The 20,574-nt window shown below is 33.4% G+C and overlaps 3 protein-coding genes across 4 annotated transcripts in view; 1 reads left to right on the forward strand and 2 right to left on the reverse strand.

Annotated features, from left to right (window-relative positions):
• Window positions 8,387-12,324, reverse strand: LOC104790379 (glucose-6-phosphate 1-dehydrogenase, cytoplasmic). 2 transcript variants are annotated; one of them, XM_010516121.2, is made up of 16 exons: window positions 12,008-12,324; window positions 11,608-11,831; window positions 11,430-11,515; window positions 11,282-11,345; window positions 11,019-11,205; window positions 10,771-10,928; window positions 10,618-10,686; window positions 10,471-10,529; window positions 10,343-10,379; window positions 10,165-10,236; window positions 9,863-10,010; window positions 9,450-9,545; window positions 9,282-9,352; window positions 9,054-9,169; window positions 8,917-8,962; window positions 8,387-8,732 (listed from the first exon to the last, which is right to left on the reverse strand). In XM_010516121.2, exons 2-16 carry the CDS (start codon window positions 11,779-11,781, stop codon window positions 8,565-8,567), a joined length of 1,551 nt encoding a protein of 516 aa, XP_010514423.1. In that variant the 5' UTR covers window positions 11,782-11,831; window positions 12,008-12,324; the 3' UTR covers window positions 8,387-8,564. The 2 variants fall into 2 exon arrangements, with proteins under 2 accessions (XP_010514423.1, XP_010514422.1); XM_010516120.2 differs by having other exon boundaries at window positions 12,093-12,323.
• LOC104790380 (plant UBX domain-containing protein 1) lies at window positions 12,698-14,664 on the reverse strand. Its single transcript, XM_010516123.2, has 7 exons — window positions 14,545-14,664; window positions 14,212-14,311; window positions 14,049-14,120; window positions 13,895-13,962; window positions 13,676-13,805; window positions 13,485-13,589; window positions 12,698-13,148 (listed from the first exon to the last, which is right to left on the reverse strand). Exons 1-7 carry the CDS (start codon window positions 14,635-14,637, stop codon window positions 12,952-12,954), a joined length of 765 nt encoding a protein of 254 aa, XP_010514425.1. The 5' UTR covers window positions 14,638-14,664; the 3' UTR covers window positions 12,698-12,951.
• Window positions 20,243-20,574, forward strand: part of LOC104698683 (probable carboxylesterase 11) — a 4,060-nt gene continuing 3,728 nt past the window's right edge. The window contains exon 1 of the mRNA XM_010414093.2: window positions 20,243-20,566. Coding sequence (XP_010412395.1) covers window positions 20,492-20,566 — 75 coding nt within the window. The 5' untranslated portion in view covers window positions 20,243-20,491. The remainder of the gene's footprint in view (window positions 20,567-20,574) is intronic.

Consider the following 20,574-nt stretch of genomic DNA (forward strand, 5'->3'; position numbering starts at 1 on the left):
TGTTTGTTCTAGCCATGGAAGTGTTCTCTAAGCTCCTGAAATCAAGATTTGATGCTGGCTACATCCTATACCATCCAAAAGCCTCGGAACTCTCTATTTCCCATCTGATGTTTGCAGATGATGTAATGATCTTCTTCGATGGGGGACATTCATCGCTTCATGGTATCTATGAGGCTTTAGATGATTTTGCTTCCTGGTCGGGTCTGAAAGTCAACAAAGATAAAAGCCAGTTGTTCCATGATGGGCTAGACAACAACGAATGTAACCAACTCTCAGCTTATGGCTTCCCAACTGGAAACCTCCCGATCAGGTATTTGGGACTGCCCCTAATGAACGAAAGCTGCAAATCGCGGAATACGAACCTCTGGTGGAAAAAAATCTCCAGTAAGTTCAGATCGTGGGCAACAAAGTCTCTCTCTTTCGCAGGCAGACTGCAATTAATTGCCTCTGTCATCTACGACTCTCTAAATTTCTTGATGTCAACTTACCAACAATTGGTTAATAAGATGTTCGCAGAACAGCTCGGCAGAACCATGGAGGTATACATTGATAACATGCTCGTCAAGTCAAGGAAAGCCAGGGAGCATATCACACATCTCCGACAGTGTTTCGACACCCTGAACAAGTATGTCATGAAACTGAACCCGGCGAATTGCACCTTCGCAGTTAAGTCCGGCGAATTCCTTGGCTACTTGGTAACTCGGCGAGGCATCAAGGCAAATCCGAAGCAGATCAAAGCAATAATCAATTTACCTGCACCAAAGAACGCCAAGGAAGTACAATGACTAACCGGTCGGATAGCCGCCCTGAATCGCTTCATTTCAAGATTGACCGATAAGTGTCTCCCGTTCGAGTAAGGCTTGTCACGACGCGTTCGCCAAGCTCAAAGCGTACCTCTCGACCCCACCACTCCTGGCTAAACCAGAGCACGTCGAGACCTTGTTCCTCTATATCGTCGTATCAACATCTGTTTTCAGCGGAGTACTAGTTAAAGACGATCGAGGAGAATAGCGACCTATCTTTTATATCAGCAAATCGCTCGACGATGCCGAGACACGCTACCCGACGGTCGAAAAAGTCGCCATGGCGGTCATCACCTTGACAAGGAAGCTTCGCCCGTATTTCCAGTCGTACACCATTGTTGTACTGACAAATTAGCCTCTACGAACCATCCTACACAGTCCGGACCAGTCGGGACGACTGACATAGTTCACATCCTCTTCCTCATGATTTTCTTGATCAGGCTCTGGCTCATGTGTCTCAACTTCAGCAGCAAAGTGAACATATTTCTTACCCACAAGGAGATTGTGCACTGAATCCAGCTTAGCATTAACAGAAGCTAATTGGTTGGAATCAAATCCTCCATGTAATCTCTTCCTTTCAGCATCTGCTCTCTTAGTACTATTGCTAGAAGCCAAATTTTCAATAAAAGCTTCAGCATCTTCTGGAAATCTTATCTTAAAATTCCCATGACTTGCAGCATCTAAAGCCAACTGATACTCCCAGTCACACCTTCTGAAGAAGATACTCAGCAATTGAACCCTTGAGAAACCATGGTGTGGACAGTCCCTTTGATAAGCTTTGAATCTCACCCAAGCGGCCTTGAAAGGTTCATTTGGTCTTTTCTTGAAAGAGGACAGCTTGACTCTCAACTCATCTGACATTGCATCATCATAGAAGTAGTTGAGGAAGGCCACCTTGACGTCACGCCAATTTGTCAGTGATCCAGCTGGCAACTGCTTCAACCACTGAGATGCCTCTCCTGCAAGTGAGTAAGAAAAAAGTTTGCAGTAGATGTAATCCTCAGTCACTCCATTAGCCTTGATACTAGTCACCAGATCCTCAAAATGCTCAATATGGTCCAAAGGCTTCTCATTGGGTAGGTTAGAGAAAGGTCTCTGCCCAACTAGTTGAAAGTAAGCAGGTTTTAACTCAAAATCATTCCTCTGGAATGGAGGAGGGACAATAGCAGACCGGTTTTCATACACAAGATTAGCCCGGTTGTAGTCAGCAATGGTCCTGATCAAGTCTCGGTTGTTCTCCTGTCTTCGAACTGGATTATTAACGTGGTTTGCAGCTCCACGTCTGTCTGCAGGAAGGGGGTGTCGATCGATGCCATGTTGGCGTCGGTCGACACCATCGGCTTGTTCGTCAACTACAAGAATTTGCTTGTTTCCGACAGCAGCCTGCTCATTGACAACAACAGCTTCAGCAATAACATTCCCTTCTGCATCAAGCTTTTGGCCCTGCTCTTTGCGCAAGTGGCCCTCTTGATCCCTCAAAGCACCATCCTCATCACGAACCAAAATTATTGGGTTAACCATCTTCAAGGATTTGGCTGCTTTTCTGTTCTCACTCTCAAGTTTTCCCAACTCTTGATTTGAAAGCTTCACAGTAGGAGCAGTCTTGTTGTGAGGTCTTGGAGGCATGCACCTGAAACACCAAAGAGAAGAAAAACAAAAACATGTAAGTAGAAAATAAAAAAGAAAAATTTAGACGAAATACAAAACTCAAATCTAATGGTAGATCAAAAAGTCTCCGGCAACGGCGCCAAAATTTGATATGCTCAAATTAATCCCTGGAGCTACTCTCTCAAACAAGAGATCAAAGTAGTACTTAGGGGTCGAATCCACCGAGACTCAAGATCAAACACAATAAATTATAGAGTTTTGTTATTAAGCTAAACAGAATGGTTTAAATCAATAAAAGCAATACAAAATATTAAACTAAACTTGTTGTGAATTCAGGAAATCAAAAGATTAAGCCTAGAAAATTTCTCATATAATTATGAAGTATTAAATCAATAAATTAATCAAGTTTTGCCAGTTTAGCGTAGAGCTCTCATTTTTTCCTAGAAATTGAGATTGGCCAATTAGCTTACTTCTCCTAATTAAAGATATATGAAAATGCAAACTGTAAGAACTAAACTTGAATTAATTAAAAAAGCTAGTGACAATATATACTAACCGAATATGTAGACATCAAGGCTTCGATTTTCTAAGTATTCATAGACCAAGATTTTCTCGCCCATGTCGTCGCAAAATCCGACAAGGCGTACTAGGTTTATATGTTGAAGCTTTGCGATCAACCTCACCTCTGTCTCGAACTCCTTGGTCCCCTGAACTGACATATCTGATAATCTTTTTATAGCTACAAGTGTTCCGTCAAGTAATCTCCCCTGTTATCACGCATTTCATAAGTTACTAAAATTTTGACATCGCTTAGTTAGATAGAAACACACATGGATCAGTGATGTATATATATCTTATATTATATATAATATGAGAAAGTTTTTCTCAATTTTTGCTAAAGATGTGACACTTGGCATGTTATTTATCTAACACCTGTCTTATTTGTTATTTGGACTTAATTAACTAAATTCATTTGTACTTTGGACCTAAGTAACTACTGGCCATAAAAAAAAAATTCAATATTTCTTTTTTTCTATGTTATCATGTTTGTTGTTCGCATTTATACTATGAAGAAAAAAATTATGTAAAAATGTTTGACAAATTTATTTATTCATTAGAGTGTTTATTTATGTCTTTCCTACTCTCCATGGACCGGTCCGACAATTTTGAATGTCATACGCAATGCTTTTTTAAAACCCTTTGTAAATAAAATTATAAAAATAGTAATATAAAAAATTATTTTCATATTGTAGTTCGCTTTGTTTGCTCACATTTTTCTTCGTTTTTTCTTTGTTTTTATGTTCATTTAAACATTTATACGAAAATAAATATCATATTGCCTAATAACTCATTATTGTTTTAGAACTTCTCGAATATGGAATTTTTTTATTAGACTTACATATTTGTTTTCCGAAATTGAAGTTTACTTTAAATATCAGTAACAACAAATTTAATTAACATTAATCTAATGCTCATTCACCAACAATTCAAAAGATGAAATAGGTTTTTACATAAACCTAATAAAATTTCATCCGTAAATTGGATATATCTATATGATTAATATACTGTTTTCTTATATAAAACCTCTAAATTTTTTCAAACTTATAAAAAAATCTAATAATAACTGAACTTATAATTTTTTTCCCGACATAAAAGACCTAAAATTTTTGGTCTAAAATATGCCCCAGAAAAATTTATGCCCTAATCATTTGCTTCACTTGTTTGGCCTTTGGGTCGGGCCTTGAACCATGTTTTATTTTTACTTCAGGTTGTCGTGTTTGTTGGTTGTGTTAATATTACTACATCATGAAAAAAATGAACTATCATGATTTAATAAGTTGAACATGTTAGGTTTTGTTCATTTCTTATATTTTAGAATCTCTATTTTTTTCCCTTTTGGGCATTCATGTGGTAAAGCAACTTCTTCTTATCGGACGATGCATATGAGTCTTTCCATTGAAATTTAGTTTCTTATTATTCTTCATCTTTTAAGAAAAAAAAACGTATTTTAAACTATTATAAAAATGGAATATTGTATGTTACTATCATATGCTTAAAAACTATGTTGTTAAGCTTGTAATGTCTTTTTATCTCATGGTCTAAAATATGCCCCTGAAAAATTGATGCCATAATCCTTGGCTTCACTTGCTTGGTTTTTGGGTCGGGCCTTGAACCATTTTTAATTTTTACTTCAGGTTGTCTTGTTTGTTGGTTGTGTTAATATTACTACATCATGAAAAAAATGAACTATCACGATTTAATAAGTTGAACATGTTAGGTTTTGTTCCTTTCTTATATTTTAGAATCTCTATTTTTTTTTTCTTTTGGGCATTCATGTGGTAAAGCAACTTCTTCTTATTGGATGATGCATATGAGTCTTTCCATTGTAAATTTAGTTTCTTATTATTCTTCATCTTTTAAGAGAAAAAAACGTATTTTAAACTATTATAAAAAGGAATATTGTATGTTACTATCATATGCTTAAAAAACTACGTTGTTAAGCTTGTAATGTCTTTTTATCTCATGGTACGATATGAGTTACAAATTTCTATACTATATCTGATTAATTTGACTTCTATAGTGAGTAATATATGTTGATTGTATATAGGTATCATATATTTTAGGAATCTTAGTATCAAATAACGCATTTTCAAAAATACCCTTTATCCTATGTCACTTTTCAATAATACCTTTTGATGTTGTTCATTTTCAAAAATACTCATTTTCTGTGTATAAAATGACTAAATTCTAAATTTTAAACTCCAAATACCAAACCCTACCGTAAAAAATATATTCTAAATGTAAAATAGAGAACCCAGAACTTAAAAAAAAATTTTCAAATTAATTTCACATACTGTAATTTGTGTAAAAGAGGGAAAAAATGAAAATATTCGAAAATATTATTTTTGAAAAAAGTATCTCAAAAATGATAATTCTAACAAATTTTCATATTAGAAAGATGTTCCAAAATTTCTCGACATTAAAAAAATAATATTATATCATGAGAAATGAGTTTCTCACTAATACACATGCTCTAATATGTATGAAAAAACTAGAGGGAAAAAACCATAAAACACTCTACTATGTAATCAAAAATATCTCCATGTGTTGAAATACTCTAATACTATATATAAAATGAAAACTCAAATAGCATCAAACAAATGAACCCAAAAAAAATTAATCTGATCAGTATATTTTTAAAATCACAAAAATAACCATTACTGAGTAAACAAATAAAAACTAATAATCTCCAAATTATTAAAATTGAACAACAATGTAAGTTAAATCTGTGCGTAGCACGGGATAACTTCTAGTTATATATATAACTCCCGTTATCGAGGAGCTCTGCCACAACTGGAGCTTTGGTCTTTCTTCTGACAAGATTTGTCGACCAGACAAGATTATTAGATGGATCTTGGATGTCGAGGTTGGCGTCTGATATTTTCAAGGTTCCAACGGGGTTGGACAAAGGATTGTTTCTATTGGCAACCCAGACATAATCCCTTGTAGGAAAGTCTCTGTACCAGATGTCGAGATACCAACGAGCACCATCCCCGGAATCTGGGGAGAGCTTGAAGAAACCAAGCTCGAAAACTTGACCTGGAGACACAATGGTTCGGCTGTTCGACGGTGAGAGGAAGTCGTTGGATGACAAAGTATTATCCAACGCCGTCGAGAATACAAGAAGAGGTAGCCAAGTCAAAATAAAACACAAGTGGTAACGCTGTAAGCTCATCATCTCTCTAAAGATATTGTGAATTGTAGTTTTTTATTGAGGTATGATCAGTACTTTATATACACAATATAGTTGGGATCTTTCACAGAGGATTAGGAGAAATCTTGATATAGACAATGGTCAAACAAAAAACATTGTATAATTTATAATAGTTTGACAAAGTGTTACATAAATTTCTTTTAGATTTTTAATATTTTTTTGAGTTTCAAAATTAAAACCAAATTGTATTTTAACCTTTGTTGATTTACGAGTATTACTTCAAAATTCGTAAACTCAAAATACAGTACTTTGGTACACCCACTCTATTGTCCACTTCTATGAAACGTGATTGACCCAATTCTAGATTTTCTTATTTATTATCTAGATCATATATATGTATAATGTTAGAAAATTCAACATTATTTCTAGCCTGTGAATCATCCTTTGCTACTTGCGTTTTATTTAGTAGAGCCTTTTAAAATAAAAAAATATTGTTAATAGCCAATCTGAAATTAACATCGGAATTTGTAAGTAATCAGATATTTTAGCCATTTCGTAAAGTCAATATTGTGGAAAATGACAGAAGTGTTGGCCACAGGAAACAATGAGTGCAATAAAATTAGTTAGGGCTACGATAATTCTAAACAAATGAACAAATGAGCTAACACTTATCGTAGCATTAATGATTTTCTCAAATTTAAGGGAGTCATCAGACCCCATAATCCCCAACTTGGTTATACTGTATAATCTTGTAGCCTACCTAACTTTGTGCAAGTCGTTTCCGTTATATATTTCATACTTTAATTTATTTATTCATCATCCTACTATCGTTTTCCACCAAACCAAAATGATTGGTCCAGTTATTTTAAGTAACCAAAATATATATATCATATATCGAATAACCAAGTAGTTAAATGTATATACAACAACAACAACAACAACCAAGAAACCCCATAGTTATCAGCTGCGAATTTAGTTTTTAATTCGATATTTTTCTATAGTTTAGAAATAAATTGTATCTACTTGTTTCGTTTATAATTGTGTGGTTTAATACTGTTTTAAGACTTTATATTATCTTGGAACAAAAGTCTTAAGTTTATTTTACGTACATGTACTTTTGGCGTTTTGTATGGAAACAAGTATCATGGAAAAAATTGTCATATGTCATGTTTAAGGCCTTGTCAAATATGTATTAAATTTTTTGTTGAAATAAATTAGCTCAAGTGATAAAATGTCAAACCCTTATTCATGGTATTTCTCACACTGTACAAGGTCCACAGTACAACCTTTTTCTAATAAAAGAAACAAACAACGAAATAATCTATATTAAAAAAACAAAAATCATCACCCGTGGTGAGGATTTAAATTTTTGTAAATTAAATTAAATTGTACAAAAATATATTAAAATATGTCGTATTTTATTTATATTGTTTTATTTTTGCTATAATATACAGATATATATCTATTTACAAATTTTTTATGTATGTTACCATTAAAAACATAATTTTTACATCTAAATATATTGTATATTAGAAAATGTTTATATGAACACATTAAGCCAAATTTTATATGTATTTTTACTTTCATTTTTGCATAGTATTTTAATTACTAAAATTATTGGCTCAAAAAATATTTCGAATTAAAAAATATATTATATATAGTATACTAATCAATGATGTATTATTACAATAATGTATAACCAACCATAGAGAGAACCTCGGTTCCACCCTCCTCCCTATGGTGAGAACCTTGCGTCCAACCTCCTCCACCATGAAGAGAACCTTGGCTCCACCTTCTTTCCTTAAGAGATAACTTTGCATCCAACCTCCTCCACCTTCTCCCTTGGGGTTATAACCTTGCGTCCAACCTCCTCCACCATAGAGAGAACTTTGGTTCTGCCCTCCTCATGTGTGGAGAGAACATGTTCACATCTTTTAGTTATCTCAAAATAGTTTGCTCCGACAACCAATGAAACTAAAAATACTTTTCAAACGTCACAAACTAATGTTAAATTTTCTAATGTATTCGTGCCAATTTACTGATTATTGATTTTATCAATTATTATTATTATTATCTATAGTAACATGTTTCTGTGTGTATACGTCCAATTCATGGTGTTGACAATTCATTTTTCTCCGATTCTTATATTTTGTATATATATTTCTTTTGTTGAAAAAATCTAATAGCTGAAATCCTCTACTAAGCAGGAAATAGTTTTTGCACAAGGCTTGCTATGCATTATGTAAAGAAAACAAAAGACTAGTACAACAAAAACTACAAGACATAAACAATAATGTCCTAGTGAAGATCACTAGTATACATCAGATTCATTAACACACACCAAACTAGTGAAGGGTTTTTATTCAGCAAGGAAACAAAAAGAAGCTCTTATTTTGTGTGTACTCATCATCATCATATCTGTGTTGTGTTTATACCATTTACAATGTAGGAGGGATCCAAATGTAGCCATGGGTCTGCATATAACCAGCTTTCTTCAGTAGCTGATCTGCTTCGGCTGGACCACGGCTTCCTTGTTTGTATGGGATCGATTTCACCTCTCCCTTGTCGATCCTGTGAAGCAGTGGAGTGAAGATTTCCCAAGCTGCCTGTTTTTATGATTGATCACAGAAGTGTGTTTAGAGATATTCTCAACGGGAAAAAATATCAAAGATTTGACAACAAATTTTTGGGAATCAGATTATGGAAGTTTGATACAAAGTTGGGATTCTTGAAATGATTTCAAGTATTCAGGGTTCTAAGTGGTGAAGGAGAAAGGTAAAACTAAAGTACCTTCAATTCGTCTCTGCGAACAAAGTGTTGTTGGTCACCTCTGATTCTGCAGAGAGACATAGAATATGAAAAATTAATGGTTAGAATAAAGGTTCTAATGTACAGAGTTAATGTTATTATGTAACTTAGATTCATACGTGTCAAGAATTAGGCGCTCGTACGCCTCTGGAATCGAGACACCTTGGTAACGTTGCATGTATGATAGGTCTAGTTCACTCTGCACAGTTTGCATCTCCAGACCCGGTTGCTTCACCTGCGCAGCAACGTCAAAAACTTCAGATGATTGAATGAACAAAAGTGAATCTCTTCTCTTTTTTTGTGTGTGTAATTTTAGTAATTCGTGGTTGGTTTCATCAGGCACTTACAGTTAGCTTCATGTACATGGCCTCTGAAGGCTGTAAGCGTATAACAAACTCGTTCCTCCCTTGGTTTTGACCTGTTGCATTGCATGAGAGATTAGACCAAACAAAAATTTCAAGTATCAGTAAATACACTTGAAATCTGTGAAAGTTTGATTTGGTCTCAATGCAAACATTTAAATATGTCGCCAGGAACATCCTTAAACTGAATGCGAATATCTGCCTTCTTTGAACTCATTGCCTTTCCGGCCTTCAGTATAAAAGGAACACCTGAAAGATACATCAATCCACAAGTCACTAATCACTACTAATAGATAAGAATTTTGGCATATAGGTAACACCAAATGAGAGTGCTTAATCATTTATGTCTCTTCCATTATAAAGAGTTACGTCATTTTAGCTTCAGGAGGGTTTAATCATTTATGCAAAAACTGAAGAGTTCCATAGGATACTGTAGTAGAATAATGCGGTAATATATGGACAATATGAATTGAACTAATGCCGGTAGATGATTTTGACTTTTTAGTTGATCTTCCAAACTCTTCGTAGAAAATGAAAGATGAAGAGTGAAGAGGGGGACATGGTACCTTCCCATCTTTCATTGTCTATGCGAAGAATTGTTGTGGCAAACGTTGGAGTGTTTGAGTCATTTGGAACAGTTGGATCATCTCTATATCCTTCATACTGTCCAAGAACCACCTCTTCATCTTTTATGGGGATCACAGATTGAAGAACCTGAAGTTCACTTAAGAAATCAGTCAATTTGTATTAACTGGCTGAAAATTCACATGAAGACATCACTTGATCCAAGGATGAAAGGTAATCTCCTACAGAAGTTTGGAAATGAAGATGTGGCACAAAAAGATGTGATCAAGAAAACTGTAATCACCTTCACTTTCTCATCCCGGATATGCTCGGGCTTAAGAGAAACTGGTTTCTCCATGGCGACAAGGCAAAGAACCTGTAGTACACTAAACTTGGTTAACAACAACATATGAAAGCATCTGCAGTTACAGGGAAGGAAACTTCAAGATAAAATGTCATATTTCGAATGTACAACGACTTGCCTGGAGCAAGTGGTTTTGAATAATATCACGAATGATTCTGAAATGGAAGATTATACAAGTCATCAGAATGCTATGATATTATTGTCTCATGTACATCATATTCAAAGGAAACACTTAGAAAAGCTTACCCGTATTCATCAAAATATCCCCCGCGACCTTCAGTTCCAAAATCTTCTCTGAAAACGATCTGCAAAAGGAAATTACAGATTCATGTGGATGGATTCAACTCTAAACTCAGGTTCAGCAACATTTATGCTAAGCGATCAAGCTCTCACCTGTACGTTTGCAATATTGTCGCGGTTCCATAGTGGCAAAAACAAGCGATTGGCAAACCGGAGAACCAACTGCACTAATGATACATCGGTTAGATGATCTTTTATCATCAGTCCAAATAAATAAACCATTGACTAGAAGCAAATAAGTGTTACCATGTTTTGCACTAATTCTTTTCCCAGATAGTGATCAATACGATAAATCTGTGGTTCCTCAAACAGCGCTCCAATCTGGGAACTCAGTTGCTCTGCAGATTCCAAGTCCTTTCCAAATGGTTTCTCAACAACGATCCTAGTCCATCCACCAAGATCAGCTGTAAAGATTATACATTCAAATGAAGAGTTGCCTAATATTTTGTATCTAATTTATAATGTTGGACAATAATTTAACAGTATAAACTCACATTTGTTAGTGCACCATGCCTTGATCATCTTGCTTACGGGAGGGTATACAGACGGAGGAAGTGCAAGATAAAACAATCTCCTGGAAGATCCTTCAGAAGTCTTTTTAGAGATCTCGTGCTCAGAAATCGCCTTGTCTAATCTCTTAAACCCTTCCTCAGAATCATAAGGTCCACTCACATACTTAATCTAATTACAATTTAGAATTTTCTTTCAGTAACCAAGATAAAACAGGACTGCAATCTCGTAATCACAATGGACTAACCAGCTTAAGAAACATGGACAAAGCTTCATACTTCACAGATGCATTCTTCTCATCAACAAGATATCTACATAACAATCAGATAAATATAAGCATCTCATCGTCTCAGATGCAAACAAAAACCAAAAGGCGGGATCATCGATCATCTAACCCGCGGATTTTATCTCTCAGTTCCTCATCAGTAATCTTACTCCTTGCATATCCAAAGATATGAACTTCATCAGGACTAAGAAATCCCTACTCATATAAATCCAAATAGGAAAAAAAAACAATTAGACACTGAAACAATACATAATGATGCAAAACTTTTAAGAGTAACAATAAATAACCTGGTGGAATAGATTGAAAAGTGCAGGAAAAGTCTTCTTCTTGGCAAGATCACCAGAAGCACCAAGAACAATGATGGAGAGGCTCCCAGTTTCAGAGACTGGATTGTATTCTTTCACAAACGAATCGTTCTTCAAAGTAGACCTCTTCTCAACATGCCATTGCCCAGAACCCATCTTACACAAAACGATACCACAGAATAGAGGAAGAACACACAACAACAAACCTGTAAACGAATATATGAAGTCAAGTGGAATTGTAATCATTCTGGTTACGATTGATTGATTGATTGATTAAAAATCAATAAAATAAAAAACACTAAAGATTCAACAATTTCGAAATTTCCAAGAGGAGTTTTTTAATTAGCTTAACACAACAGAATCAATACGAAGATTGGATTACAAGGAATTTGTATGGATCAGGTTTCGTCTAGAAAAGAAAAACGAAAACACAGAAATAAAGAACAAAGCGAGAAGAGATCTTTAACCGTCGACGGTGGCTGGCGACAAAACACAGTAGGTTGGAGAATTTGTTTTGTCTGAGTTTTGATACTTCGAATACTTTATAGATAAATTAGAAAAAGAAGGGACTGTGAATATATAATAGAGGGAGGCGATGGATCGTTGTTGTCAAAGGAAGAAAAACATAACAATTACGTGAAATCACTAAGGGAATAATTACAAGTTAATTAAATGGAAAGTGGTAATGATAATTGATAATTTGAGGGAATACGAGACTAGTGATGGTTGAGCTCGATCATCCCATTATCTTTAGATATTTTTGAAGATATATTATTGTTTTTGTTTGAGAAGAAAAAAGTCAAAAAGAATAAATGTGACGTTTTATTTGGGGTTTTCAATAAAGTACGAGTTTGATATACATTTTGACCGTTGAATTTCATCTACCCAAACAAATCATACGTCTTTGATCAGCCACCACAAAATCATGCTCTCTTAATACTATTAGCACTTTATAAAGATACCATTTTTCACTATATTTTCAGACTAATTCACACTCTTTGATACTATAGAAATTAATCATCACTTACTTATTATCTTCCAAATTGTTGTATACGTAACCAGTTCATCCAAAGATTATATGGCGTAGCCCAACGCATCAATTTACTTTCTAGATTCTACTTCGGCACTAAACAGATTTATAAAAAGAAAAGAAAAAAACAGAGAGAATAAATGCTATAATGGAAGTAACTTTTACGCCGACAAAATCCAAATGAGCCAAAACAGTAAGAAGCCCATACCGACACAAAAAGATTTGCTACTGTGATGCTGACACACTCCAACCAACCATCCTGCTAGTTCTTGTTATGTGGGTAACGTAAGTGAAAATCACATTTTAAACCACTTAGGCTTTGTACTCTTCTTCTCTGTGGGTTTAGGCTCGTGTTCAACCGGTACATGACCAGAGTCAACCGTGGCTTCCTCTGACGATGGCTCAACCGTTTCCTCTGTTTTGGTCATGACCTCTAAATCTTTCAGTGACAAGATCTCTTCATTAAGATAAGGAGTTGAACTAGCACCACCATCTGCAACAAAAACATTTGGGGTTTTAAGAGATAAGTTAAGAGACTCTTCTAAGTAGTATGTAAAAAAAGCTCATAGTTCAACAGCGAATCTATTTGACAAACCCGACTTAACCAGCCTTCTATGATTATTGTTCCCTATGTTTTCACATGATGCTAAACTACTTCTCGAGCTGTATCAATCCTAAGTTTGGAAGTTTTTTGGACTTGGACGATTTAACAGGCATAGTTCTCAGTTCCTCTAAGTGACCTCACTTACTAAATATTGCAATGCAATAAAAGTATCTCAGAGAAAGAGGAAGTCTACAGTAGCGTGTGAAGGTAATGTCACAAACTAACCTTTTGGTTGATCGTTTGAAAAGTAGACAATTGCTCCAGGAACAAACCCAGCAGAGTAGAAGTCTTGTGAGAAATCTTTTATCTGTTTCTTGGGAGGAGTTGTGTCTGCCAAAAAAGAAAAGCACGATGTCAGGTTTCTTTACCTTGAGAAAGGAAACATAAAATCAGAAACCTGAGTAATGGAAACGCACACAAGTAGAAAGCAATATCTGGGTGGGCAACTACTCTCCTGACAAGATCAATCAAGCATTGGATCTTTTCTGAGGGATGAAACGTTGCCTCGAATGTGTGATTATCAGGGAAACGAACACGGATTACAGCCTAGATAGTATCAATCTACAAACAGTCAGTGGGATAATTCAAAGCATGAAACAATACAAAAAAAACTTCAGAATAATAATAACAAGAACCTTAGTAAGCTTGGATCGACGAGCAGCTTCTTCTGCTTCCCGGAGTTTTCTTGTCTTCAATGATTTATCTTTCATAGGTGTAAAATTCCATGGAAAATGTCTAAACGCAGCCCAAAACCATCACAAATACATCAGATTCTTGAGAATATCTTACCTTCTTTCTTAGTAGCCAAGAGTCGGTAATAATCCTGAGGTGTGAACTCGTAGAAATCATCAGATTCATCTTCTGTGGGAATTTTTACAAACCAAATCCATCACAAGACTTGTTCAAAAATTCAGATCAACACTAGCAAGAATCAGGAATCTGCTAACTATACCAGCACTAGAAGAAGTTTGGGTTGGCCTCTGTGAGTTACTCGAAGTCTCGAACACACGAACCTCTCGCCCTAATTTTTCTCGCATATCAGCAAGTTTAGCCTGATTTCACGAAATCAAACCAAATAAACATCAAATTCGACACAAGAAAAGGATAAACCCTAGAGAAGTTCGCGTGAAACCCATAGGTAGAGGAAGAAGAAGAAGAAGAAGAAGAAAGAAACAAACGGATTAGCTTGAAACGCAAACAGGAAATAGCAGAATCGAAATGGAACTAGGAATCAGATGGTAGATCAGTGAGGGAGAAGAGAAGAAGAAGAAGAATGAAGTCAGACCTGAGATGAAGAAGAAGCTTCCATGGAATCGATTATCTCGAGTCGTCTCCGTTTCAAGGTGTGTTGAAGAGAAGCGTACTCATCAACAAACATCAGACCCGGTTCAAGTTATTCTCCGTCTATAAGTATTTTTTTGTTTTTGTTTTTATTTAATTGGAGCATTCTTTTAGGAGATTTCAATTTATCCCCGATATTATTTGTTTCTTACAGATCAGCCCTCTTTCTTACTTTCTTGTATGTTTTTTTCCCCCAATTAAACATTTTAAACCAATAAACATATATTTTTGTTACTCACCAGATAATCCCCCTTTCTATTTTTTCTTTTTAAGTTAAAAAATTTCAACGACTAATTTGATGTTAAATGTTCATCTCCATCACTAATAACATCGGTTTTGAAATCAGTCGTGGAAAATTTTGGTAGGTGACTCGTTGTAACTGTATGTTGTATTTAACTTCTTGTTATGAAAAAAAAAATTTTTGTTTAATGTTACTTCAAGATAAAAAAAATAAGTAACATTAAAAAATAATATGATAAATAAAATATAATAATAACAAATAATATAACTTTTCTGTCTAGGTGATTTTATAAAACGGAAGAACTTAATAACAAATAATAATAACAAATAATATAACTTTTTGAGGAGGAAAATTTAATATTTTAATATTACATGTATGCGTTTCTATCATAAATTTCATAACCTTTTTGTAATAGTGCACTTTGGATATTTGTGAAAAAATATTCAGGTTCAACCGCTATCAAAAACCTAATAGTCATGACATCCCAAACTACCTAAACAACAAGTTATAAAAATTAATATTCAACTTTATATAATAATAAAAGTAATTTCATTTAAAATTAATAAATGAAAATTACCATTGGATGAGGAATAAAAGCTCTTTCAAATGCTATGATGTCTCTCAAAGTTGGAGGAGATAGGGTAAATAGCTACTTTTAACATGTATAATTTCAAAAGTGTATTTTTCTATCTCAGTTTGATACAGTACCGATTTATACCCAAACTAAATATCTTTTAAAATAAACTATTTGAATTATCAAATTTTTGCATTGAAAATGCACTTTCCAAATTGTATATATGAAAAATGGCTCTATACCCCCCGGAGATATTGTTATTGTTGGGTTTGGAGATGGAACTATGGGAGAATCTGCAAAACACTATTATAAAGCCACCACAAATGCATCCATTGAGGTCAATTCCAAACCACAGCCTCATATTAAATTAATCATCATTTTACACTTTGTTTTAAGTAAATATACTATATATTTATTTCAAATTCAAAACTAAAACTTGTATTGAAAAAAAAAACTTGCGAGATCGGTTAAAAGTAATTATATACAAATAGCACAAGATATTTCATTAATCACTAATTATTTGAAATTAAATGTCCTGCATACCTTATTTCTGATTAAAAACTAAAAATTGTATTTTAAAAAATTAAAAAGATGGATTTAAAGTAACATACAAAGAACACAAAATATTTCATTAATCATCAATTAGTTCAAAGTACATGTACTGTATTTCATATTCAAAACTTAAACTTGTATAAAAATAATTAATCTTACGAGATAGATTTAAAGTAATATACAAGAACATAGGATTCATTAATCATCAATTAGTTCAAAGTAAATGTACTACATACATTACTTTATATCAGATTTTCTTAAAACTAAACCTTGTGTTAAAAAAATATGGCAAGATGGGTGACACAAGATATTTTATTAATCTTAAAATTTAAACTATTAATTGGAAAGCACACTTAGAGATTAAAAAAAACAAAAAAAAAACAAGAATTCCATATACTACCCTTACCAAATCAACAGGATGAACAATGAAAAAAATAAAAAGGGCAATACTGTCGTTTTCTAAAGGAAAAGACACGGATCCCATTGTTATCCGGTATATAATCATTTGGATCGTGTTTAATTTTTCGGATCTAGAATTGCCATACGTGTATCCAAACAGAATCAATAGCTGTCAATCTGCACAACAATTATAACCGAAAATTAATATTAGCATTTAAAGGAAATCAAAAGAAAAACAGTATCCCTAATAATTAGTAACTACCATAAAATTACCACCAAACATTAATTACCATATTTAGAACCGATTTTATATTTAATATGAATTACTAAAATAACATCCCGAATTTTTCAAAATATTACCAAATATGCAATCAAATATTAATCATTATCCAAATTATACTTCAAATATTACATGTCTCGTTTCAAAAGCCAAAATTTGCGGGAAAAAATCAGTAAACACATCGTTAGATAATCATTTTAAATTGACATTTCTGTCTTTTAGTAACTACCATAAATAAACGAAAACATCAACCAACCATTAGGAAATCTATACTTATTTTCTAACACACTATTAAGTATATACATATATATATAATTTAGATATTTTCTTAATACCATATTCGGATTGTTAGGAGCATATTCCTATTTCCAAATTAAATATTACGTGATTAATGAGATTGTATAAAGATTACTTCTTATTAATAAGTAATAACTATCTATAAATCAGCTGACTTCTTTTAGTATAAATATTGTAGTGACGGTTGTAAATCGCTTAGGATGGATTTCTATAACCGGTTCATACACATGTCCAAGTCCACAAGACCCATCAGCCTTGTTCTCTTAGTCTAAGTCAGTTTAGGAATCTCATTGTACTTAGGGCTTTATCCTTTACTATATATGGCTTTATCCTTTATTATATATATGTATTATTCGATTGAATCATTGCTGAGCACAAGAGAATACATCCTTCGAGTATCTCTACTTTCACAATACCTTATCAGCACGAGTTTGCCCTAAACTCCAACTGAGAAAATCCCTAAAACTCTAAACCGCCGCCGCACATAAGTTCATGATTGTTCAAACTCGGCGATCGGTTCTAGTTCATGATCTATCATTGTTCGTGGTCAGCTCATGTTCGTGATCGTTGCTTGTTCGTGACTAGTTCGAGGTTCGTGATCAATCTCAAAGTATATCTGAGGTCTTTAGCTCCCGGAACAATTCCAGTCAACCCCAAACGGTGTAAGGTAACCAATCAAAATCATCGGGCACCTATATCGAATCTGATTCCTAATTCTATTAGAACCCTAAATCTACAATTACACAATCAACAAATCAAAACCTTAAAGTTCTAAATCCTAGAAAACCCTAAAGCTTTAAACCCTATATTATAAAACATTAAAATCCGATTGTTTTGAGGTTTAAGAATTGCTTAGGATAGATTAATTGTTATTGATTGATTGTGATTTGTCTTGCATAAATTGAAAGCTTAAAATCGAAATTGTTCTATGTCTTGCATGAAACCCTAAAATTAAAACCCTAGAAAAATCGGAAATCTAGAGAAAATATTTCCCTAAAACTTTTGTCTTAATTCTAACTAGAAAATGAAATTCTATCTAGAGAAAAGGAAAACTTGAAAACCTAAAATTATTTACATATTTTCTTGTTTATACTAGATTATATTTTTGTCTAGGATTGTTCCATGCATATATTAACTATGTATTAAAAGACAAAACTATGTAATAAAAGACAAAACTATCATGTAAGACCAAACCATGCCGATTGTTTTTGTTTAGGCCATGCCAATAATGGGGTGCTTGTTTTAGTATGATTAGAGTGCACTTCATCTAATCATACGTGAAATTTACTATGGTTCCCGGATCAAACAAATTCGAGGGCACTAAGCATAGGAACATTTTATTAAAATAAAATTCAGGTTATAAACTTATTTTAAATAAAATATTATTTCTTGATAAGTGTTGTTGTTACTTATCTAACAAAAGTATTCAAGGATATGATCGATTTCTAACTTTGAACGGAGTTTTATAATGTGAGTAGTCTTAATTAGTGTTCTTCGTTCATATATTTTTCAAGGTAATTGTCATAAATACCACTAAAATAGAGATTACCACTAAAATAGAGATTATTGAAGGAAACATCATATGACAAACGTTTCTAATTGTTTTTCTTCTGAATATACAATTGGTTGTACTTTTTATATATACTAATCATGTAGGATGTCGTCTATGTTATCATTCCAATAAACAAACATTCAAGATTTTAAAAAGAGATCTTACCTTTGTTTTAGAACACTAATTGCTATCGGTAGTTTGGAAAAGCAAAAGGTTATGGTTTCGGTATATTCCAAAAAAAAGTATTGTTGTGGTTTCTGTATATTCCAAAAAAAAAGTGAAAGCAATGTGACCTTAAAAAATACTAATGAACAGATTAAATTAGATATTAAAGGTGAAACAAAAGATTAAGCAAAAAAAATTATTCGATTGTTTACTCTTTCTTCAACAATAAACCGAATATATTAACTTAAATTTTTAAAAGTGTTAATCTATTAACATAATAAAACCTTAATTCACACGATTTGCTAAACATAATTTTTATTCAAATACTTTTTATTTTGGAACAAACATTAATTTGATTTACCCAACCATAATTGTTATCGTTGTGATAACTCATAAAGTTTCTAATGGAACAAAACCAAAATTGAAATGTCCATAACAAAATACTCCATTAAATAGTATAGATATTTAATATTTACTACAAAAAAAAAACCAAACATAGAGAGTGTGGTCTTACAAGTGTCGAAAAGATCACTACCCTACTAAACAATTATGAAAACTGGAAAGCATAAGTAAAAAAACTAATACAGTATATATATAGAAAAAATGGACGGTGGTAGATGGAGCATATGGCCTTTAGTGTGGATAGATTCATGGGCCGAAATTCACAAAGACGTCTTATGATTATTCGTGTAGCATTCGAATAAAAAAGATCTACCAAAATCCAAAATCTCATAATTTGTTTTTATTTTCCTTTATATAAAAGACCAATAAACTGATACTGACATGTCGGATAGTAGTATAATTTTACTTGGTTTCCTTAACCCAAAAAAGAATTCTTGACTTGTTGAAATGCTTGTTCTGATACCAAATATCACACAGATGTTTTTCCTTTATATAATAGACCAATAAACTGATACTGACATGATCATGTACAATCGGAGGAGTAAGATAAGGGCAGTGACTAGTGTGATGATTGATCCAACAACAATTACCGCAAATCCTTTTTAGTCTTTCATATTCTAACCAATCATAATCCTTTCTCTTGACTGAAATCTTACTCTTTTAAAGAAACGAAGGTCATCTATAATTATAATTCTCACTTTTGACTATGATACAATCATACAAGTAATATAAATAGTAGTCTGTTCACTGAAATCCAGATCAACAACAACTTCTCCAGGGGTATATGATCAATGAATCTCACTGTCAGTTATTCTCGAGTAAGAAAAGTCTTCTCCATGAAAATTTTCCCATCGTTGTAGGCCAAACAAACCAAATACAAATATGAAGCTCTTCTCAATACATAAAAGAAATTTTGTTTTGAAGATAAAATCGATATTAGACGTCACATACCTATCATCAAGTATGCAACCATGAACGTAACTTTCTAGAAGCTTAACCCCAAAATACACCGGTAAAGCAAAGATAAACTCTTCCCATGTTCTGGTTTCTAGGTTCTAAAAAAAAAAAAAAAAAAAAAAAAAAATCCCCTGAAATTAATAAAGTAAATCCCATTAAAAGGAAATATAAAAACATTTAGCAAAACAAATTTATTAATCTGATAGTCTCTCTTCCCACCTAATACCTAAGCTTCTTTACTCCTTTTTTTTTTGTAATTTAATTTTTGGTTCTATCCTTGTTGTCTCTATTAAGTTATTAACGCTCATCTTTCACCTCAATCCAAAGCTCCAAATCGAAGCAATCTTCTTCACTCTCCTACAAACCCTAATTCGATGCAATTGCTGCAATCTCCACCTTAACCATCCATGGATCCGTAAAATCTCTGTAAAACTCACAAATAGGTGTTTCAAATTCGAACAGGAAAAAAAAAATGCCGAGCGTTGGTGTGAAGCTCTACAGTGTCTTCTTCAAGTTCCTTTTGAAACACCGTTTACAGAACCGGATTCAATCTTC

This window comes from Camelina sativa, chromosome 6, assembly GCF_000633955.1.
Source record: "Camelina sativa cultivar DH55 chromosome 6, Cs, whole genome shotgun sequence".
NCBI classification, from domain to species: Eukaryota; Viridiplantae; Streptophyta; class Magnoliopsida; order Brassicales; family Brassicaceae; genus Camelina; species Camelina sativa.

Excerpts from the sequence above, each read along its gene's own strand:
- LOC104790380 (XM_010516123.2), bottom strand. The coding sequence starts at position 14,637 with ATGTTTGTTGATGAGTACGCTTCTCTTCAACACACCTTGAAACGGAGA. Across the intron at positions 13,590-13,675 it reads AGATATTGCTTTCTACTTGT|ACACAACTCCTCCCAAGAAA; the intron begins GTGCGTTTCCAT and ends CTTTTTTGGCAG. Across the intron at positions 13,149-13,484 it reads TTCAAACGATCAACCAAAAG|ATGGTGGTGCTAGTTCAACT; the intron begins GTTAGTTTGTGA and ends TTTTTGTTGCAG.
- LOC104790379 (XM_010516121.2), bottom strand. The coding sequence starts at position 11,781 with ATGGGTTCTGGGCAATGGCATGTTGAGAAGAGGTCTACTTTGAAGAAC. Across the intron at positions 11,346-11,429 it reads CTGAGAGATAAAATCCGCGG|ATATCTTGTTGATGAGAAGA; the intron begins GTTAGATGATCG and ends ATTGTTATGTAG. Across the intron at positions 9,170-9,281 it reads CCATGTACATGAAGCTAACT|GTGAAGCAACCGGGTCTGGA; the intron begins GTAAGTGCCTGA and ends GTTGCTGCGCAG.